The sequence below is a fragment of the Nylanderia fulva genome, unplaced genomic scaffold (genome assembly GCF_048542155.1).
Source record: "Nylanderia fulva isolate GAGA-0341 unplaced genomic scaffold, ASM4854215v1 Scaffold35, whole genome shotgun sequence".
Taxonomy (NCBI): domain Eukaryota; kingdom Metazoa; phylum Arthropoda; class Insecta; order Hymenoptera; family Formicidae; genus Nylanderia; species Nylanderia fulva.
This window is the reverse complement of record NW_028190422.1, coordinates 2,127,950-2,143,837: the sequence shown is the minus strand read 5'-3', so window position 1 is coordinate 2,143,837 and position 15,888 is coordinate 2,127,950. Positions and strand designations below refer to the sequence as shown.

Here is a 15,888-nt window from a genome sequence, read left to right as displayed (position 1 = left end):
ATTATTTATATAAAAATAAATCAATAAAAAGTACTAAATAAAATATTAAAAATAAATAAAATATTGTTTATTAATTTCTTCGACTTGAGGTAACTCCAAGAATTACAGATTTTTAATTGCTAGTTGTAAAGATGAAAAAAAAATTCTAAAAAACGTTCTATCTTCATTTTATTTAAAGATAAATCAATTTTCGTAAAATGAAAAATGTAGAAAATATCGCATGCGATATATTACCTTGGGCGACTGCCGCAACCGCGGCCGCGGCCGCCGCACCCGGGCTGACCGCGCCTTCCGGACCGTTGCAGGCCGCGTAGTTCGCCAGGGTAGGGTACATCGCGGTCGGCTCCTCTTTGACGATATGAGGCGAGTGCCCGTCACGGAACACCACCGCGCGAATCACACCGCGAATGTGCTCGTCCGGCCAGACGCCCAGCAGAATCCTCTGCGGTCTTCCTCTTCCCTTCGGGCGCAAATCTACAGGTGGAGGGAAAACAGGATTGGAGAAAAAAAGGACAAGAAGAATATAACGTTTCACCGCAAATCGCTTCTACTGAAGTCGCAATAGTTACTTTGTTTTCTTTCGCACTTATTTTGACAATTGCGGTACGTCAAAGACTTGCAATAAAATAAACGATTTATATATATATATATATATAAAAGAATTTTTTATATGTCTCGTTTTGCATTTTATTGTAAGTCTCTAATATGGAATATACAAATACAGGCTTAAAATTCAATAATCGTGATAAACCTCCGAAGGACTTAAACTAAAATAAAGAATAAAAAATCGCAGTTTATAAAAGAACTCTGATTTTAAATAAATGAATGAATTTCGCGTCATAAAATCCTGCATTAAATAAAGATATAAATTTACTATGAAAATAATTGTGAAAAAATTTTACAACAGTGATTTTATTAATTATATACATAAATAATTAATAATTTTATTATAATTTACAATCATGGAACCGCGAGAAAGAATAAACTTCGCGTCCTGCACTAAATAGGGATATTTATTTGTAGAATGAATATAATTATGAAGAAAAATTTCACAAATGGTGATTTTTATTTACATATAAATAATTAATAAATTTTATAATTTATAACCATAGAATCGGTTAATGAATAAATTGTGCATCGCGTCACAAAATTCTGCATTAAAATAGGGATACGAGTTTGGAATGAAAATAATTGTGAAGAAAAATTTTACAACTGCGATTGTTAATTATATATAAATAATAAATAAAATTTATTATACTTTATATAACCATAGAATCGGGTAATAATATTGCGCAGGATATAACATGCGTTAATGAAGCGAGTAGATGCGTAACTAAACCATCGAGTACTAGTCGGGCCGATGTAATTGCATGATGTAATTACGACTTTTACGAGCGTAACTGAGTCTTTGGACTATTCTTTCCCTGATCGGCCGTCGCTTATTAACTATTTACAATTGGCTACACCGTCGTGGTCCATTAAGCGAGTCCTTTGCGTGCTTAACTAGGGTCTCGAGAAGGTTGTAAGGACGAGAAACGAAAGTGTTACAGAATTTTAAGCCCTTGTATTCGTACATTCAAAGACTTGCAATAAATAATCGATCTCCGTACATCTAAAAAAATTTTGTATACACGAAGAGAATTTACTCTTAGAATTTACATTGAAAAAATCGTGGTAATCGTGGGACAATATGATATATTGGAAGAATTTTATAAGAGATTCTCTGATTAAATATTTACCACAATAAAAAATATTAATATGTATATGGTAAATTTTATTACGTACATAATAAAATTAATCGAACATATTTTATATGTTATTACGGTAGATATTAATTTTTTTATTGCGGTAAATATTTAATCAGAGAAACTCTTATAAAATTCTTCCAATACCATATTGTCCCACGATTACCATGATTTTCAGAGTAAATTCTAAGAGAAAATTCTCTCTGTGTACAATATAATTTTAATAATATTTATCGAAATGTTTCATTTGAGAGAAAGTAGATAGATGCCTTTTTAATAAAAAAAATTGCTTCCTCGTATTTATCTTATTTAATGCAATAATTTTATTTTCCCGAAAAAAAAAACCGTAAAAATTTGTACTAAATCTGTATCCTCTGAATAAAAGTGTTCCACTTACGTCCCGATCCTCGGTGTTATAATAATCCGCCGACGTGTCGAATATCTATTTAATTTAAATATTAATCTCGGTCTTGTCATCGAGAAATGCATCACAGATTCCAACTCCGAGGAGCGAAGGCGTTTTCAGAGGACACTGAAAATTAATAACTAACACTCACCTGCCCCACCGTCGGCGCTAGGACCCAGCATGTTGTGCACTCGATTCGCGTACAAAACGAACGTCGGATAGGGGATGTCGTATTTTCTGAAAAGAGAGAAAGGAGCGTGCATTAAAATTTAATTTTTTTGCTTTGCCCGCCCAATCTATGCTATATATATATGTATTTTTTATCAGCAGGAGAGACATACATTGCTCATTCTATTTTAAATTTTATTTTATATATAATACATTATCTTATATAATTGTATTTTAATATCGTTTTATGTTTATTCCATTTTATCACATTTTATTTTCATTTATATTAATTTTATCATACCGATGGTATAAAAGATTCAACAAAACGTATTTGAATGCATGGCGATGGAAATTATGCAATCTCTCTCGAAATTATGCAACCGCGAGGGAAATGCAAGCGATGACATGGTGCGTTTAACAAAATAATACAGCAGAACTCCTCGTAAGAAGTGATAAAACTCGCAGAGTTTTATCCTGTACTCTTATTACATTTCGCTGTCTCTCCCATTTGAATATTACCAAAAAATTACCAATGTTCTGAAAAATCAGATGCGTTCGCGCGCGGACGAAGAAATTTCTAAAACGTCATAGTTATGCATCGCGACGCAGAGCATTAGGGAGGCATTATCGATCGTCCAGTCGATTAACATAAAAATTATCGCTCGCGAACTCGTAAAGTCGCGCTTTATTGAGTCGCTTTGTACGCGAATTAAAAGAAATCCCTTTAACGGCCGAGTCGAGTCGTTGTTACGCAAACGTGATACAGGTTTTACGACGCCTGCGCGCAAATGATTTTAAAGCAGGCTGACTGCTTTGAGGCAGTAGCAGTAGTAGTAGTAGTAGTAGTAGATCGGAGACGATTATTCAGCATGATTCAGGCACGGCGATAAGATATGCCTGATGCAGTAATTTCCAGGAATTTTTCATTGCGTAATAACTCCCGAGCTCTATTGTATACGCGCCGCATCATAAGACATTTATATAACAATTTTAACTATTTACCCGGTACATTGCGTGAGTTGGCGCGTCGGAGGAAACACACAACGCGGCGGAATAAACTCGCATAAAATATTTATCTTTCGCGTGTTATTTATTAAACGCCGCAAAGAACACGCTACCCCCACGGCCGACGAGGCGAGACTCGCTTCCTCCTCTTGGGTGGATAAGCAATTTTTTAAAATAACTTTTTAATTTTTATATTAACGCATTTCATCACTCGATATTAATATTAAATGTCGCGCACCGAAGTTTTACGCAACTGCGCGGAGTTTATTATTAATTTTATTATTGGTTCCATGCTACACACGCGCGCGCGCGCACACACATGCACGCGCGATGGATGGTATGTGCATCGTATACAGAAAATGATTGCAACTAAATTAATTATTTTTGCAATATACGCGTTGGAGGCATTTCAATAATTTTTTAAATTAACGTGTTTTGTATCAGTCAGTGTATTAATATATGCAATATTGCTGAAAAAGTGCAATTAAATGAGATAAATAATTTTTACGAACCGCGTTGAAAATGTTTCGAGGTTTTTAAGATTTTAATACGATGAAATATCGATCAACATTAATATTACACGCGATATCCGCCCTCTTCCTTCCTTCCCTCTCTCGCGCTTCGGGTTTCTCTCGTACTAATTTTTTTTCAACAGACGATTCTTAGCAATCGATTCTCCCCCACAAATACATCAAAGGCGTTTATAACGTTTTATTAAACGGAAAATATGTTTTAATCAATTAAAATACAGGGTGTCCCAACGACTCACTGATGTATAATTAGATTTTATAACAAATTTCTTATATTTCTTTGTATTTTTGCAGCTGGAAAAGAGCCCAATTTAAGGTCGAAACGTCGCTTAAATAAAGATATTCATTTGTAGTCAGTTTGGTCAATTACTTAACACACACAACCTTATATATAATTATATATTAATAATTATTATTAATAAATATTAATTATTATTAACCCTCAGTTACCTCTCTGGGTTACGTTAACCCATATCAAAAATTTAAACGTGTGTCATTTTGGAGATTTTAGAAGATCACTTTTCATTTTTTCTCGAGTCGTAGAAATCTGGTGACATTTGTACCGATATATTCTTTTTTCTTACTGTCTGGCGTATCGATTAAAAAAAAAATACTTTAAAATAGCTTCTTTAGGTCCAAAAATATAGACTGGGTTACTCTAACCCATGCGTGGTAAAATAAGGTGGCCAAAAATGAGTGGTAACTGAGGATTAATAAAAATATTTGTATTTTAATATTTAACTTTGTATTTTAATATTTGATTTTTATGTATTGAAGAAGACTGTAGTGCAGTCGAAACGTTTACGCTGTATATTGTTTCTCTAACGGAATGAGAATTTAATTATTTAATTATTAATAAATCTTTAGATCTTATTTAATTTTGCTCGTTTAGTTGGCCTACAATATTTACTTTCTTAAATTTTATTAATAAAAATAATAATTATAATTAAGTTTCCCACGTTATTTTTTACACGTTCCCAATTTTTGCTATCGTATCTTTGCAACTAAAAATTCTAGCTTTTATTTTCACTCGCTTATAATTTAAAAATTATTGATGCCTCGACGTTTTCGGCGAGGAAAAATCGTCTCCAAATGACAGCAGGAATCTACTGTAAATCCAGCGATTCACCGGGACACCCGCGTGCGTGTGAAATAAATATTCATGGCTTTGGCGAACGTACCTTGCCGCCTGGCTGAGGGAGAGTCCTTCCTTCAGGACGCTGAAGATCGCCTCCGCCATGGTCTCCGGCCGCCAGGACTTGAGGGGTCCGCGTTCCCGAAAGCGCAGATTGTGCACCAGGCTCTGGTTGGTGTTCCAGCACTTTTGCCACATGGACTGGAGTTGATACTGGTAGCTGTCTGCTAGTTAACGCCCCCCGTGGAAAAGAGAAAACACAGAAAAGCAGCTATTAGTTGGGGGCGATCGACCAGTTCCAAGGGAAGAGTATGGAGAATAGGTAAGGTGGTTTAGGTTCAGTGGGTGAATAAATATCCTCGTTGTTGCATGATTTTTTTATTAATCGATCGTCTATCGGGAGAACCGCCTACGATCGCGATCGAAGAAACGAGGGTCGTTTCGCGATTCCGCAAATGTGCAATAATCTTTAAACGAGCCGAATCGATAAGCGCATCGTCCCGATGCATGCACGCAGGTGCATCCTCCTAACGTCTATAGACCTCGAACCGTGGGCGGAGTCAAGTCACCTGAAAAACGGCGCTTAAGGAAGACAGGTGTGTGTTGTTACGTGGGTGAGCAGGTTGCGGCGAGGCAAATAGAAGGAAGGAATTACGCCTTTCTCGGGAAAACGCAAATATCGATTGTATTACCGTTGTCGTATATACAATCGTTACAGAGGCGTTATAAAGTCGTCGGCTTAACGAGACGAGCGCGTTAACGCGTGCGTTACGTTAAATGGTACTTAACGCTACTTAACACGAACAAGTAATTATTATTGCGTCGTGGAGGCTCTCGAGACATGCAGGATCGTGTGTACATGTGTCTTTAAATGCATATTAAATCAAAATCAGGAAGCGCATCGCAAGACACGTCTACGACTGGTAATTCATTTGAAAAAACACACGCGTCTTCGTCTTCTTCATAGGATATCCTACAATTATCCTAGGTTATTAAAAAATTTGTTTAACTGTGTTCGGAGTAACTTGAAACCTTTATTGCACAACATAAGACACCGTGTCAACAAACAGAAAAAAATAAAAGAAAAAACTGAACTAAATCAAATAGAATAAATTCCATTTAAATGAGCTGGAGACATTTCATCTCGAATATAACAATAAAAAACACAAATAACGTGAAAATGTTGTTTAAATGATAATCGAGTATATTCGATCATTCCTTCGTTTTAATATCAGCATGCTAGATTAGAAATCTTGTATAATAAGGGTGTTCACGTTACTTTACAAACACTTTCATTAATTTATCACATACCGCGTTCATGCATTATAAGAGTCTCCTTGACAGAGTATTTTTCAACGTTGCGTGCGAAAAGATTTGATCGACGAGGATTTCGATCGATCGAGAAAAAAGAAATGTAAACACAAAAAGGAGCGTAATATCAACAAGATTACAAGGAGCGAAAGAAATGTCCGGCGGTGACATTTACAGCAACTTCCGCCGCTCGCTTATGGCACGTATGGCCGGCCTCAATTCGCAACGATTATTTAATAGTTAAGTTATTGACTCTAATTAAGAGCCTCCTGACCAATTTTGTCGATTAATACAATTCATTGGAAAAGGCGCGCGCGCGCGTACGCGGTTATTCCGTCTATTCTTAGATTCGCATTCTCGCGTTTAATTCTAAATCCTCATCACATGTTGCATACATATATATACGCCGTACGAATGTTCGACAACGAGGATTCATAGTCGAACACAGGGTTACAATCGCAATTTACAACGGGAAGGGGCAAATGCAGAACGAATTTAGGAAATTCCGCCGTTGTGCGCGCTCTAATTTCACTTATTTTATTTTTTACCTATAAAAAAAGGCACTAAGTACAACACACTTTTCCCTCGGTTGCGAAGGCGCAGACTTCTCACTCCGATACAAAGGAATTCGCGGAGAATTCCATGCACACAGCATCGCTTTTCACCTACCAATATTCTTCGCGATCTCTAATCTAGGTTTTTTTTTTTTTTTTGACGCGTCTCTCTTTGCTCGCGGATTCCGCGGGATTACACACATTATTTTTCTTTTTGTTTCTTCGCCATCGCGATCACCTACAGCCGCGGTAGCACCGTCGTAACGCGGCCGTTTTACGGCCGTCCCGCGAGATATTGTCCCTTTACTTTCGATACTTTATCGGGGAATGTCGTGTATATTCGCCTATTTTAATACCGCTCATTCACACTTAATTTTCTCTCTTCTCTCGCTCTCCTTTGCATTTCTCAGACACATACACACACACGCTTCGCCGCGCTCGGCCTGTCGCACTTTTAGCGGACGCGCGATAACAGCGGTATAATATTACATCGTTCTCGCCGGGATTCAATTAACGCGCCGCTCGTAAATACGCGAGCTGTGGGTCCCCCTCCCTTTTCCCCCTCGCTTCCCCCGGGGACGACGATCGACGATAATGTGACGGGAGAAGTGCACCAAACGCGTCGGCAAAGAGGAAGGCAGGCGTCGTTGTTTCGCATAGGGGCGAGAGTTTGCGCGAAACAATAAAGTGTAATAATCCGCGCGCGAGAAGGTATACAGGGTGAAACTAAACAAAGGTATACGAAGCACGTCATCGGATGCAGGACGACAAACTAAATCGAAAAGTCCTGAGCCATTTTTTCATCCGAGCTTTATTTTTGGCGCTATAAAGTGTTAAAGTGTGCCAATCAGCGCGTGACTACAACGGAAAACAGCCTAGGCTCCGCCTTAGTAGGCGTACTAAGGCCTATTAAGGCGGAGCCTAGGCTGTTTTCCATTGTAGCCGCGCGCTGATTGGCACACTTTAACACTTTATAGCGTCAAAAATAAAGCTCGGATTAAAAACTGGCTCAGGACTTTTCGATTTAGTTTGTCGTCCTGCATCCGATGATGTGCTTCGTATACCTTTGTTTCGTTACACCTTGTATATAGGTGCACCCTTACGTGTAGCGGAATGAATCAGCTGATCGTCAGATTTTCTCTTTTCACGGTAAATTAAATTACGATACAAAAAGAGTGCGGAATGTGTTCTTGCTCTACCTGAATTTTATTTCTCCGGCGACTTATCTGGAAATCTGACAGCTCGTCCTTATAATGTCGGCGGGAATTAGCGGCGTTATTGTTTTTTGTCCTTTTTTTCTTTCCTCACCTCGAGAAAACCCGAGCGATCAAGTCTCGACATTAATTGCCGCGTGTTGATCGATAATTGCTGGATATTAGCCCGCTTATTGCCCGCGATACCCGACGAGAGCGCACGTCGCACTCGATAATTGTCGCAAAAAGTCAGTCATCTAAAGCGTACCCTATTAAAGCGTCCCGTCCTGTTCTTCGCGCGTAATTGACTCGATTTGCCTTTTTTTTCCTTTTTTTCACGCAGAAGTACACCGATAAAAGTATCACGCTCTTGTCAGTTCTGGGCGACACACTTTGGCGTGAAAATAATCTAATATCATTCGTCAGCGTCACACTTGTAAATATTACCATTATGCGTTGCGGAATGAAATTTTTTCCCTCACACAATCGGAAAGAGTGAGAGCTAAATTTCACGAGGAAGGTATGACTCGTTTTAGCGTAAAGTATTTCAAGTTGTGCATTTTACTTTGCCGGTGCATATATGTATGCATGTGTGTGGGGGGAATAACTTTAATATATTACTGCATCAAGATGTGTATATTCCAGTTTTTGCAGTTAGGGCAATTTGAGTTTAATTGCAGATTGCTCGTATTTATATAAAACATGCGAAGTTGCTGTATATTATTTTTATATGAATAAATATGAACCGAATCGAATGTGATAATATTCCGTTATCAAGATTTAAGTCGCGTGAGACTTTGATCGCGAGCCGATGCATATATAATATTTAGATGCAGCTCCTTTATATGAGGGAAAAGTCCTCGTTCCTTTGCTCTACTTTCTTATTACATTTCTAAAAAAATTTTTCTTCGCATACATAAACGTTATATCGTTATGTCATATCGCTATTAAATAAAATATAACCGGCAACATGCGTGCAACTATTCATAAACCTTAAATAATGAACTCGATAATATAGTTAAAACATTCAACCGTTCAACTTGATTAAATGTTATTGCGCTATTAAATCAGTTTTTGTAAGTACGTGACATACTTCCTTCTTTCATTTGCTCTCTCTCTCTCTCTCTCTTTCTCTTTCGTTCTTCATAAATCATCCTTCTAATCTTCAACTGTGCATTGCTTTAACAAGAAAAGGACATGCACTTGTTTCGCACGTACAATTATTCAACAATCAAATGTGGAATGTTAACAAAAATATGCATCCATACTGAACATTCTTTTTTTTTATCACGATCCTAATACTAAAAATAATTATCTCATATCATTATTGTTAGCAGCAAAAATCTTAAACGCGCGCGCAACATGGCAACATTAATAAAAAAAAACTTAAACATGCTTAATTAATAATAGTATATAAAACTCGTAGAAAAATATCTAATTATACGCGATCTTATTTTATATACGTGAACATCAACAACGATTTCAGCAATGATTTGGTCCCATCGATTCGGGATACATAATATGAGGGAAATATCAATATACAAAAGTATAATATATAAGCAATTATATATTGTATATTTCGCCCTCGGTTTCGTCGATTAACAATTAATGTGGAAGACGGAGATGAATGGAAGGCACTATAAAATACATTAGACTGTTTGTGAGCATAATTTGCAAGAATGCGATTCGCATTAGAGCTCCCGAAATTAACAACAATAATTGAAGAAATTCCGATAATGCTTTTCCTTTTATTCGGCATTCAATTAATTTATTAAATTTTCTAATCAATCAAAAAGTAGAAAGAATAATGCACTGTGTGTGTATATGCAATAACACATTAAATACATATTAGTATGATTTTGATCAAATAATTCAATTTTTATAAATGCAGGCTTTGACACATTAATTTATATTTTCGAAATAATATGTAAATAATTTATTTTGAAAATATTATAAATCAATTTGTGCCTCAAAAAAATTATAATTCATCAATTCATAAAAAAACTTAATATTTAATGCGTATTGCTCTGTCTCTCTATATACCCGGTTTCCTTTTTAATTGAAAATATTTCCCGCGCGCTTTTTCAGCGAATGAAGTTATTAATGAATAAACCAATTAGTTCTCTTATTGTATTAATGTGTATCGAATGAAAAATTCTATTACTTCAGAAGCGTCGGACACCGTGGGGGGAAAGGAAAAAAAAAAGATCGAGAAACATTGTCACGAGGGAATAACCACGCTAATCGCCGTTGATGCAATCGATTCTGATGGATATTAAATTTAATCGAACGTAGACATTTTTTGCCCATTAAAGTCCCCCGATTTTAATCGCGTTATTATTTCGCGCGATTGTCCGCGCACGCAGCGCAAATGCCGGCGTTCGATTTTCAATTACCAGGCAAATTCTTCCTGCGCGCGACCCTGCTTGTGCAGCGATTTTCCGCGTTGAAGTCTACGGGATATTGCGCGTCGGTCGTCGGCTGTCGCGCGCATGCTCCGGAGGAATCGTACAAGTGGATAAAAAAAAAAGGAAAAAAAATGACAAAAAATGAAAAAAAAAAAAATTCAAATCTAAAAAAGAGAGGAAAAAAAAGAAACGAGAACAATGATTATGCGAAAATGTTCAAACGCGTTGCCGCTCTCGCGAGACAGTATATTATACATATCTCTTAAAGTCTCGACGGACTTAGAAGCAGATCCGCCCAAAAACGTTGAATAATCCATTTCGATAATTTTCCCGGATAAGCGCAAATCTCAGTGATATTACATTATTATTCTGTCCAATCTGACACTTCTGGTTTTGAAAGACACTTGCTCATGAAACCCGAAGCTTTGCTGTGTGAGATTAAACGAATGTATATGTGTGCGATTATTCTTCTCTCGTTTAATTTTATGATTCTTTAATTATAAAATTATATATATATTCCTTTAAATATAATTTTTTATTTTAAAAGGACACTTTTTGTATCTAATTCCGGGACAGTCGAATGCGACATCGAACCGAGACTTCTTCCAGAACACGCCGGTCGCCTTTAACGTGCTTCTTGCATAGTCCGAGAATGCGTCTCGCTTGTGGAAATGAATAATGGTTGCATAGCGAGTCTCTTATCGTCACGACGCGTCGCTCGAAAATCCGGCTTATTATATTCCCTTTGCCTTAACGTCGACCGAATGAACTCGTTGTCACCTGGGCATTAAATTTTCCGCATTTTTCCTCTCGCGTCCGCAAGGCATAGCGACTTTTATACAGTCTCGCAAGAGAGAGCGCGAAATCCCAGTTTTCGGATTACGTAAAAATATTACATCAATAGAGCATTTAAAGTTATTCCCTTGAATCGCGTTGAGAAGTAAAATAATTCTCTTGAAACCAAGGTAGAATGTTTTGTCTTTTCTTGAAAAAGCACGTCTATATATATATATCTGGCGGAAACCGGCGACGTTCTAAGAAGAATCAGCCCCGTTCTCGTTCTCGTCATTGAAGTAGAGCGAGACTATCGAGTGTTTCTTGCAAAAGGCCCACCACCAGCGGAAGCCCGATAAGCCGGCGAACACGAAGCCGGGATCGCGCTTCTGCCTGAGCTGCTCGACGAAGTTCAATATCGCGTTCAGGGACTTTTTCGTCCGCCGATTGTAGGGACTGACGCTTATGTCGCAACAAAACTCGAGCACGGCCGTCTCCTCGCCCGGATCGAGGCCGGCCTCCTCGAGTATCATCATCCTCTTGGACTTGCCGAGGATGTTGTCGTAGAGGGTGCCCTTGGGGATGCCGTACTTGGTCGAGGCCTGGGTGAAGCGCATCTTCTGGGTCACCACCGCCTCGATCGCCTCCTGGAGATCGTGTCGCGTCCACGTGGGCGCCTTCAGCTTCAGCAGGGTCGTATAGTCAGCTAGAAAATAGTCAGCGATTTTTTCCTACCTCGTCTCGACTTTTTTAGTTTTTAGTTTTTTTTTTTGGTTTGCGTTGAAAAGCCGCACACCTAAAGAATAAGATGAACGACGGCGCGAAAATCGCGCCTTCGCGTAACCTTGACAGAGCAAGGTTCTTTTCTCCCTTCCTTTCGCTCTGTCTTACGTCATCGGCGTTTCTATGGTTCTCTCCTCGGGCTCTCTCGCTCTGGCGCGAGCACCCGGTGAAAAAAGAGAAGCGTTCGGAGAAATTCATCGGCGATTGGAACTTGAAAAATATCATCAAGATATTTATGAGGGTCGGTCTGAGAATCCTTCAAAGTGGAGATCTCATAAAATTGATAAAATAAAATAATTGGAGCCATAAATAAGAAAATAAAGATTAGGGTGGAGTTTGCGACAAATAAAAAGTTTCAAGCAGACGATATCGAACGAAATATTGGTTTCTTGCAAAATGCAAGTAATTATTAATTATAGAGAGAACGGAAAATTATACCTTATATACAAATTTAAATAAGATTAATATGAATATTAAAGAAAAAACCTGGGAGGTGGCAAGAGAGAGAGCTCTCTGGGCTACAAATCAATAAAATCAGTTTTGAATAAGCGATCAAAATAATTTAATAAAACGGGGAGATGAAGCTGAATAAAAACGAGCATTGCAGGAGAATTCAAAAGAATCCTCCTTCTCTTTTTACGAATCTAATCTCGTGTAAAAATTACAAAATGACATATACCTATCGACTTCGAATTTAATTGTCATTTTATATCGTCAATATTATAACCATCAAATGATATCCGGTCTGTTCTATAATTAGACTGTAATTATCCCTTTAGCCCCGTTATGCGCGACTCGCCGCGTAACTCGAAGCGAAAGGGCAGCAACGGGAGAAGACGAAGGTAGGGAGAAAGGGAAAAGCGGGAACGGGCACTGTGTGGTCCACAGAGCGTGTCACACCCACGTGTGTTAGCAGCAGTTAACGTCACTCATGTTGGCCGTGCGATTTATGTGTTGTCGCGGCGGCGGCGCCGCCGCCACCATCGTCGATTTCTGGTTCGCGAATTGCGCGTAATTATGCAAGAAGAAATTAACTCCGAAATTGAAGAGGCGGACGAAATAATAGGCAGAATCGATCTTATTACGACACTGAATTTTTAATTGAATTTCATCTCCCTCCCGATACCCTTGTTAAGCTGAAGGAGCTCTTATTTACAAATTAATTTATTAATTATCCCGATTAATTCTGGCAATTCCGAGACGATAAAAATAATAAATAATTATTTTTTTTAAGAACGCTATCGCGTCGATGTATATATCAGCGCTTCGTTGCGAAAGGAATCGCAAAGTCCAAAAAATTGGAAATAGATTTCCGTTTGCATAACAATTCGATTGCATTGAAATATGGATAATCTCGTTTCGCGCGCGAATCGATCTTTCCACGATCGTCGGCGGGAATATAATTGTCAACTAAAAAAAAAAAAAAAAAAAAAAGAAAAAAGCTATATATGAATGTGTAATGGTGTCATAGCTAAATCCGGACTGGAATAATCGCGTCGAATAATATTATCATACAATAGCGTTTTGTCGTACGCGCTCGGATAAATCGTGCTTTTGCGCGGGGCGCATTTTCTCTCGGCGATTGACAAATCATCGCGTTAAATCGGACAATCGTACTTGAGCAATCTCGCTTCCTCAAAAGGTATAGATTGAATTAATTAACTATTCGCTTCGTCGAATAAACATGGGCCGAGACCAATTTCTTCTGTGTCGTAAGTTTTCAGTAAAAAAAAAAAAAAAAAAAAAAAAAAAAACAGCGATAAAAAAGTCTTTATCAAAACTTCAAAATAATATATCATATATCAGAGATGCTTCTGCATATTTTTTTCGTAATAAAAAAATTTTTACCACTTCTCTGAAATTGATTAACGAGCGTGATATATCTCGGCCGCGTTTTCTTAGTCTCTAAGATTGTAAAATATTAAATTTAAGCGCGAGGTAAGATTGGTAGCTCGACGTGTACGTTTCACGCGGACGAGAAAAGCGCCGGAATAAATAAGCGGGATCGTTAAGAGAAGCAAACAGCCGGCAGCGGCCGCGTCTCACGGGAAGTCAAGGAGTAATCGAAGAAAATGATTTAAGCGAAAGTCGAGAGGGGATACGCGCCCACGCACGCACTCAGCATACGCGTGAACACGCACGTATATATATATATATATATGTACGCACGCACGCACGCAAGAAACGGCACCCGGGGATCAATTCGAGACGCGTATTGCGAGCTTTACGCGTGTTTATGCTCCCGGTCGAGCGTACCGCGGCGAATCGGGGATCGAACTCGAATATACGAAGAATACGGCTGAGAAAATTGCCTTGCACCTTCGCAGTAATGCAAATTCTGCTATATAACATTTTTGTATAATTTTTATTTAAATTATTTTTGACATAAGCATATTTCTATATAATTATATTTACTAAAATTATTTTTCTGAGATGTGAAGATTAGATTTTTATTTTTAATTTGTAAATATCCGTGCGATCGCTATTATTCTACACGGAGAAAATTTTCTCTGAGATATTTATTTAAATAATAAATATAATTATTTTATTAAATTATTTTCATATGAAAACCTCTAATTATTTTATTAAATTTATTTTTACGAAGTGTAGAAATTACATTTTTATTTTTAAATATCCGTGCGATCGTTCACAGTAAAAAAAATTGTGTTAAATTTAACACATTTCACATGTCCCAATTTATCCACTCTTATTTTAATGTTAATTTAACAGAAAACAATTATGTAATTAAATAACACACGTAATATGTGAAAAAATAACACAAAAAAATATAATATAAGCAAAAATTCGTACATTTTCATTTAATTGTGTTGTTTTAACACTTAAAAATAGTGAATATTAACTCAACAGACAAATGTCAAAATAACATAACGACAATATGTTATATTAACATAAGAGTATGTTAAAATTTTAACACAAAAATTTCTACACAAGATAATTTTAACAGAAATACGAAATGTTTTTTACCGTGTTATTATTCTGTACAGAGAAAATTTTCTTTTAGAATTTCTCCTAAAAATCGCGGGATAATTAGGACAATTGAAAGAATTTTACATTAATTAATATCTATCACAATAAGATATAAAATATATTCGATTATATTTTTTATTATGGTAAATATTAATTAGAGAAACCCTTATAAAATTCTTCCAATACCATATTGTCTCACACACTGAAAAAAATTGCTAAGTAACTTGACTAAATCTTTCAACTACATATTATCTTGTAAATTGCATATAAAAATATTTAAATTAAATATAACATACTAAATCTAACAAAATAGTAATTTAGTGAAAGGTTTAGTCAAGTTAACACATATTTTCAGTGAAATTACCATAAATTTTAAGGTAAATTCTAAGAGAAAATTCTCTTCGTGCGCTCAGAAAATAGAAAAGCAACGAAATATTCAAATCATACTTAATACTTAGTTCAATGCTGAAACAAATATTTATGATTAAAATTCGAGACATAATATTCGTCGCGGTTGTAAATCACGGATAAACGCGCGCGAAAGTAAAAAGATCGAAGGCTCGTTTCTCAGGCGCCGTATATGGGGAGCTTTTGCGAAATGGAGAGAACTCTATGCAAGGTGCAGCGTAAGAGTTGCACTCAGCGAATCTCTCTCTCTCTCTCTCTCTCTCCGCGCTTAGGCATCGCGAATCGCGAGCGTGTTATCGCCGCTATTAACCGGCGTCGAGCGCTCGGTCCGTCTATCTAAATTGCTTTCTATATTAAAGCAAAACGCATTCCTGCGCTTTATTATTGCCGGGGTAATGACGTGGTCCACGCTCTCGCGCCCTTCCTCCTCCGGCCTCGTTTATCGCTGTTCGACCACCACCTTCGACTTCTACATCTCCC

The 15,888-nt window shown here is 37.3% G+C and overlaps 1 protein-coding gene across 3 annotated transcripts in view; it reads right to left on the bottom strand.

Moving 5' to 3' along the window:
• Positions 1–15,888, bottom strand: part of LOC114934935 (protein bric-a-brac 1) — a 379,696-nt gene that overhangs the window by 8,191 nt on the left and 355,617 nt on the right. For 2 of the 3 annotated variants that reach the window (XM_085485239.1, XM_085485240.1), the window contains exons 6-8: positions 5,036–5,216; positions 2,303–2,388; positions 235–474 (exon numbers count right to left, since the gene is read on the bottom strand). In XM_085485239.1, the coding sequence (XP_085341365.1) occupies positions 235–474; positions 2,303–2,388; positions 5,036–5,216 (507 nt within the window). The remainder of the gene's footprint in view (positions 1–234; positions 475–2,302; positions 2,389–5,035; positions 5,217–15,888) is intronic. The other variant, XM_085485241.1, reaches the window with a different exon arrangement.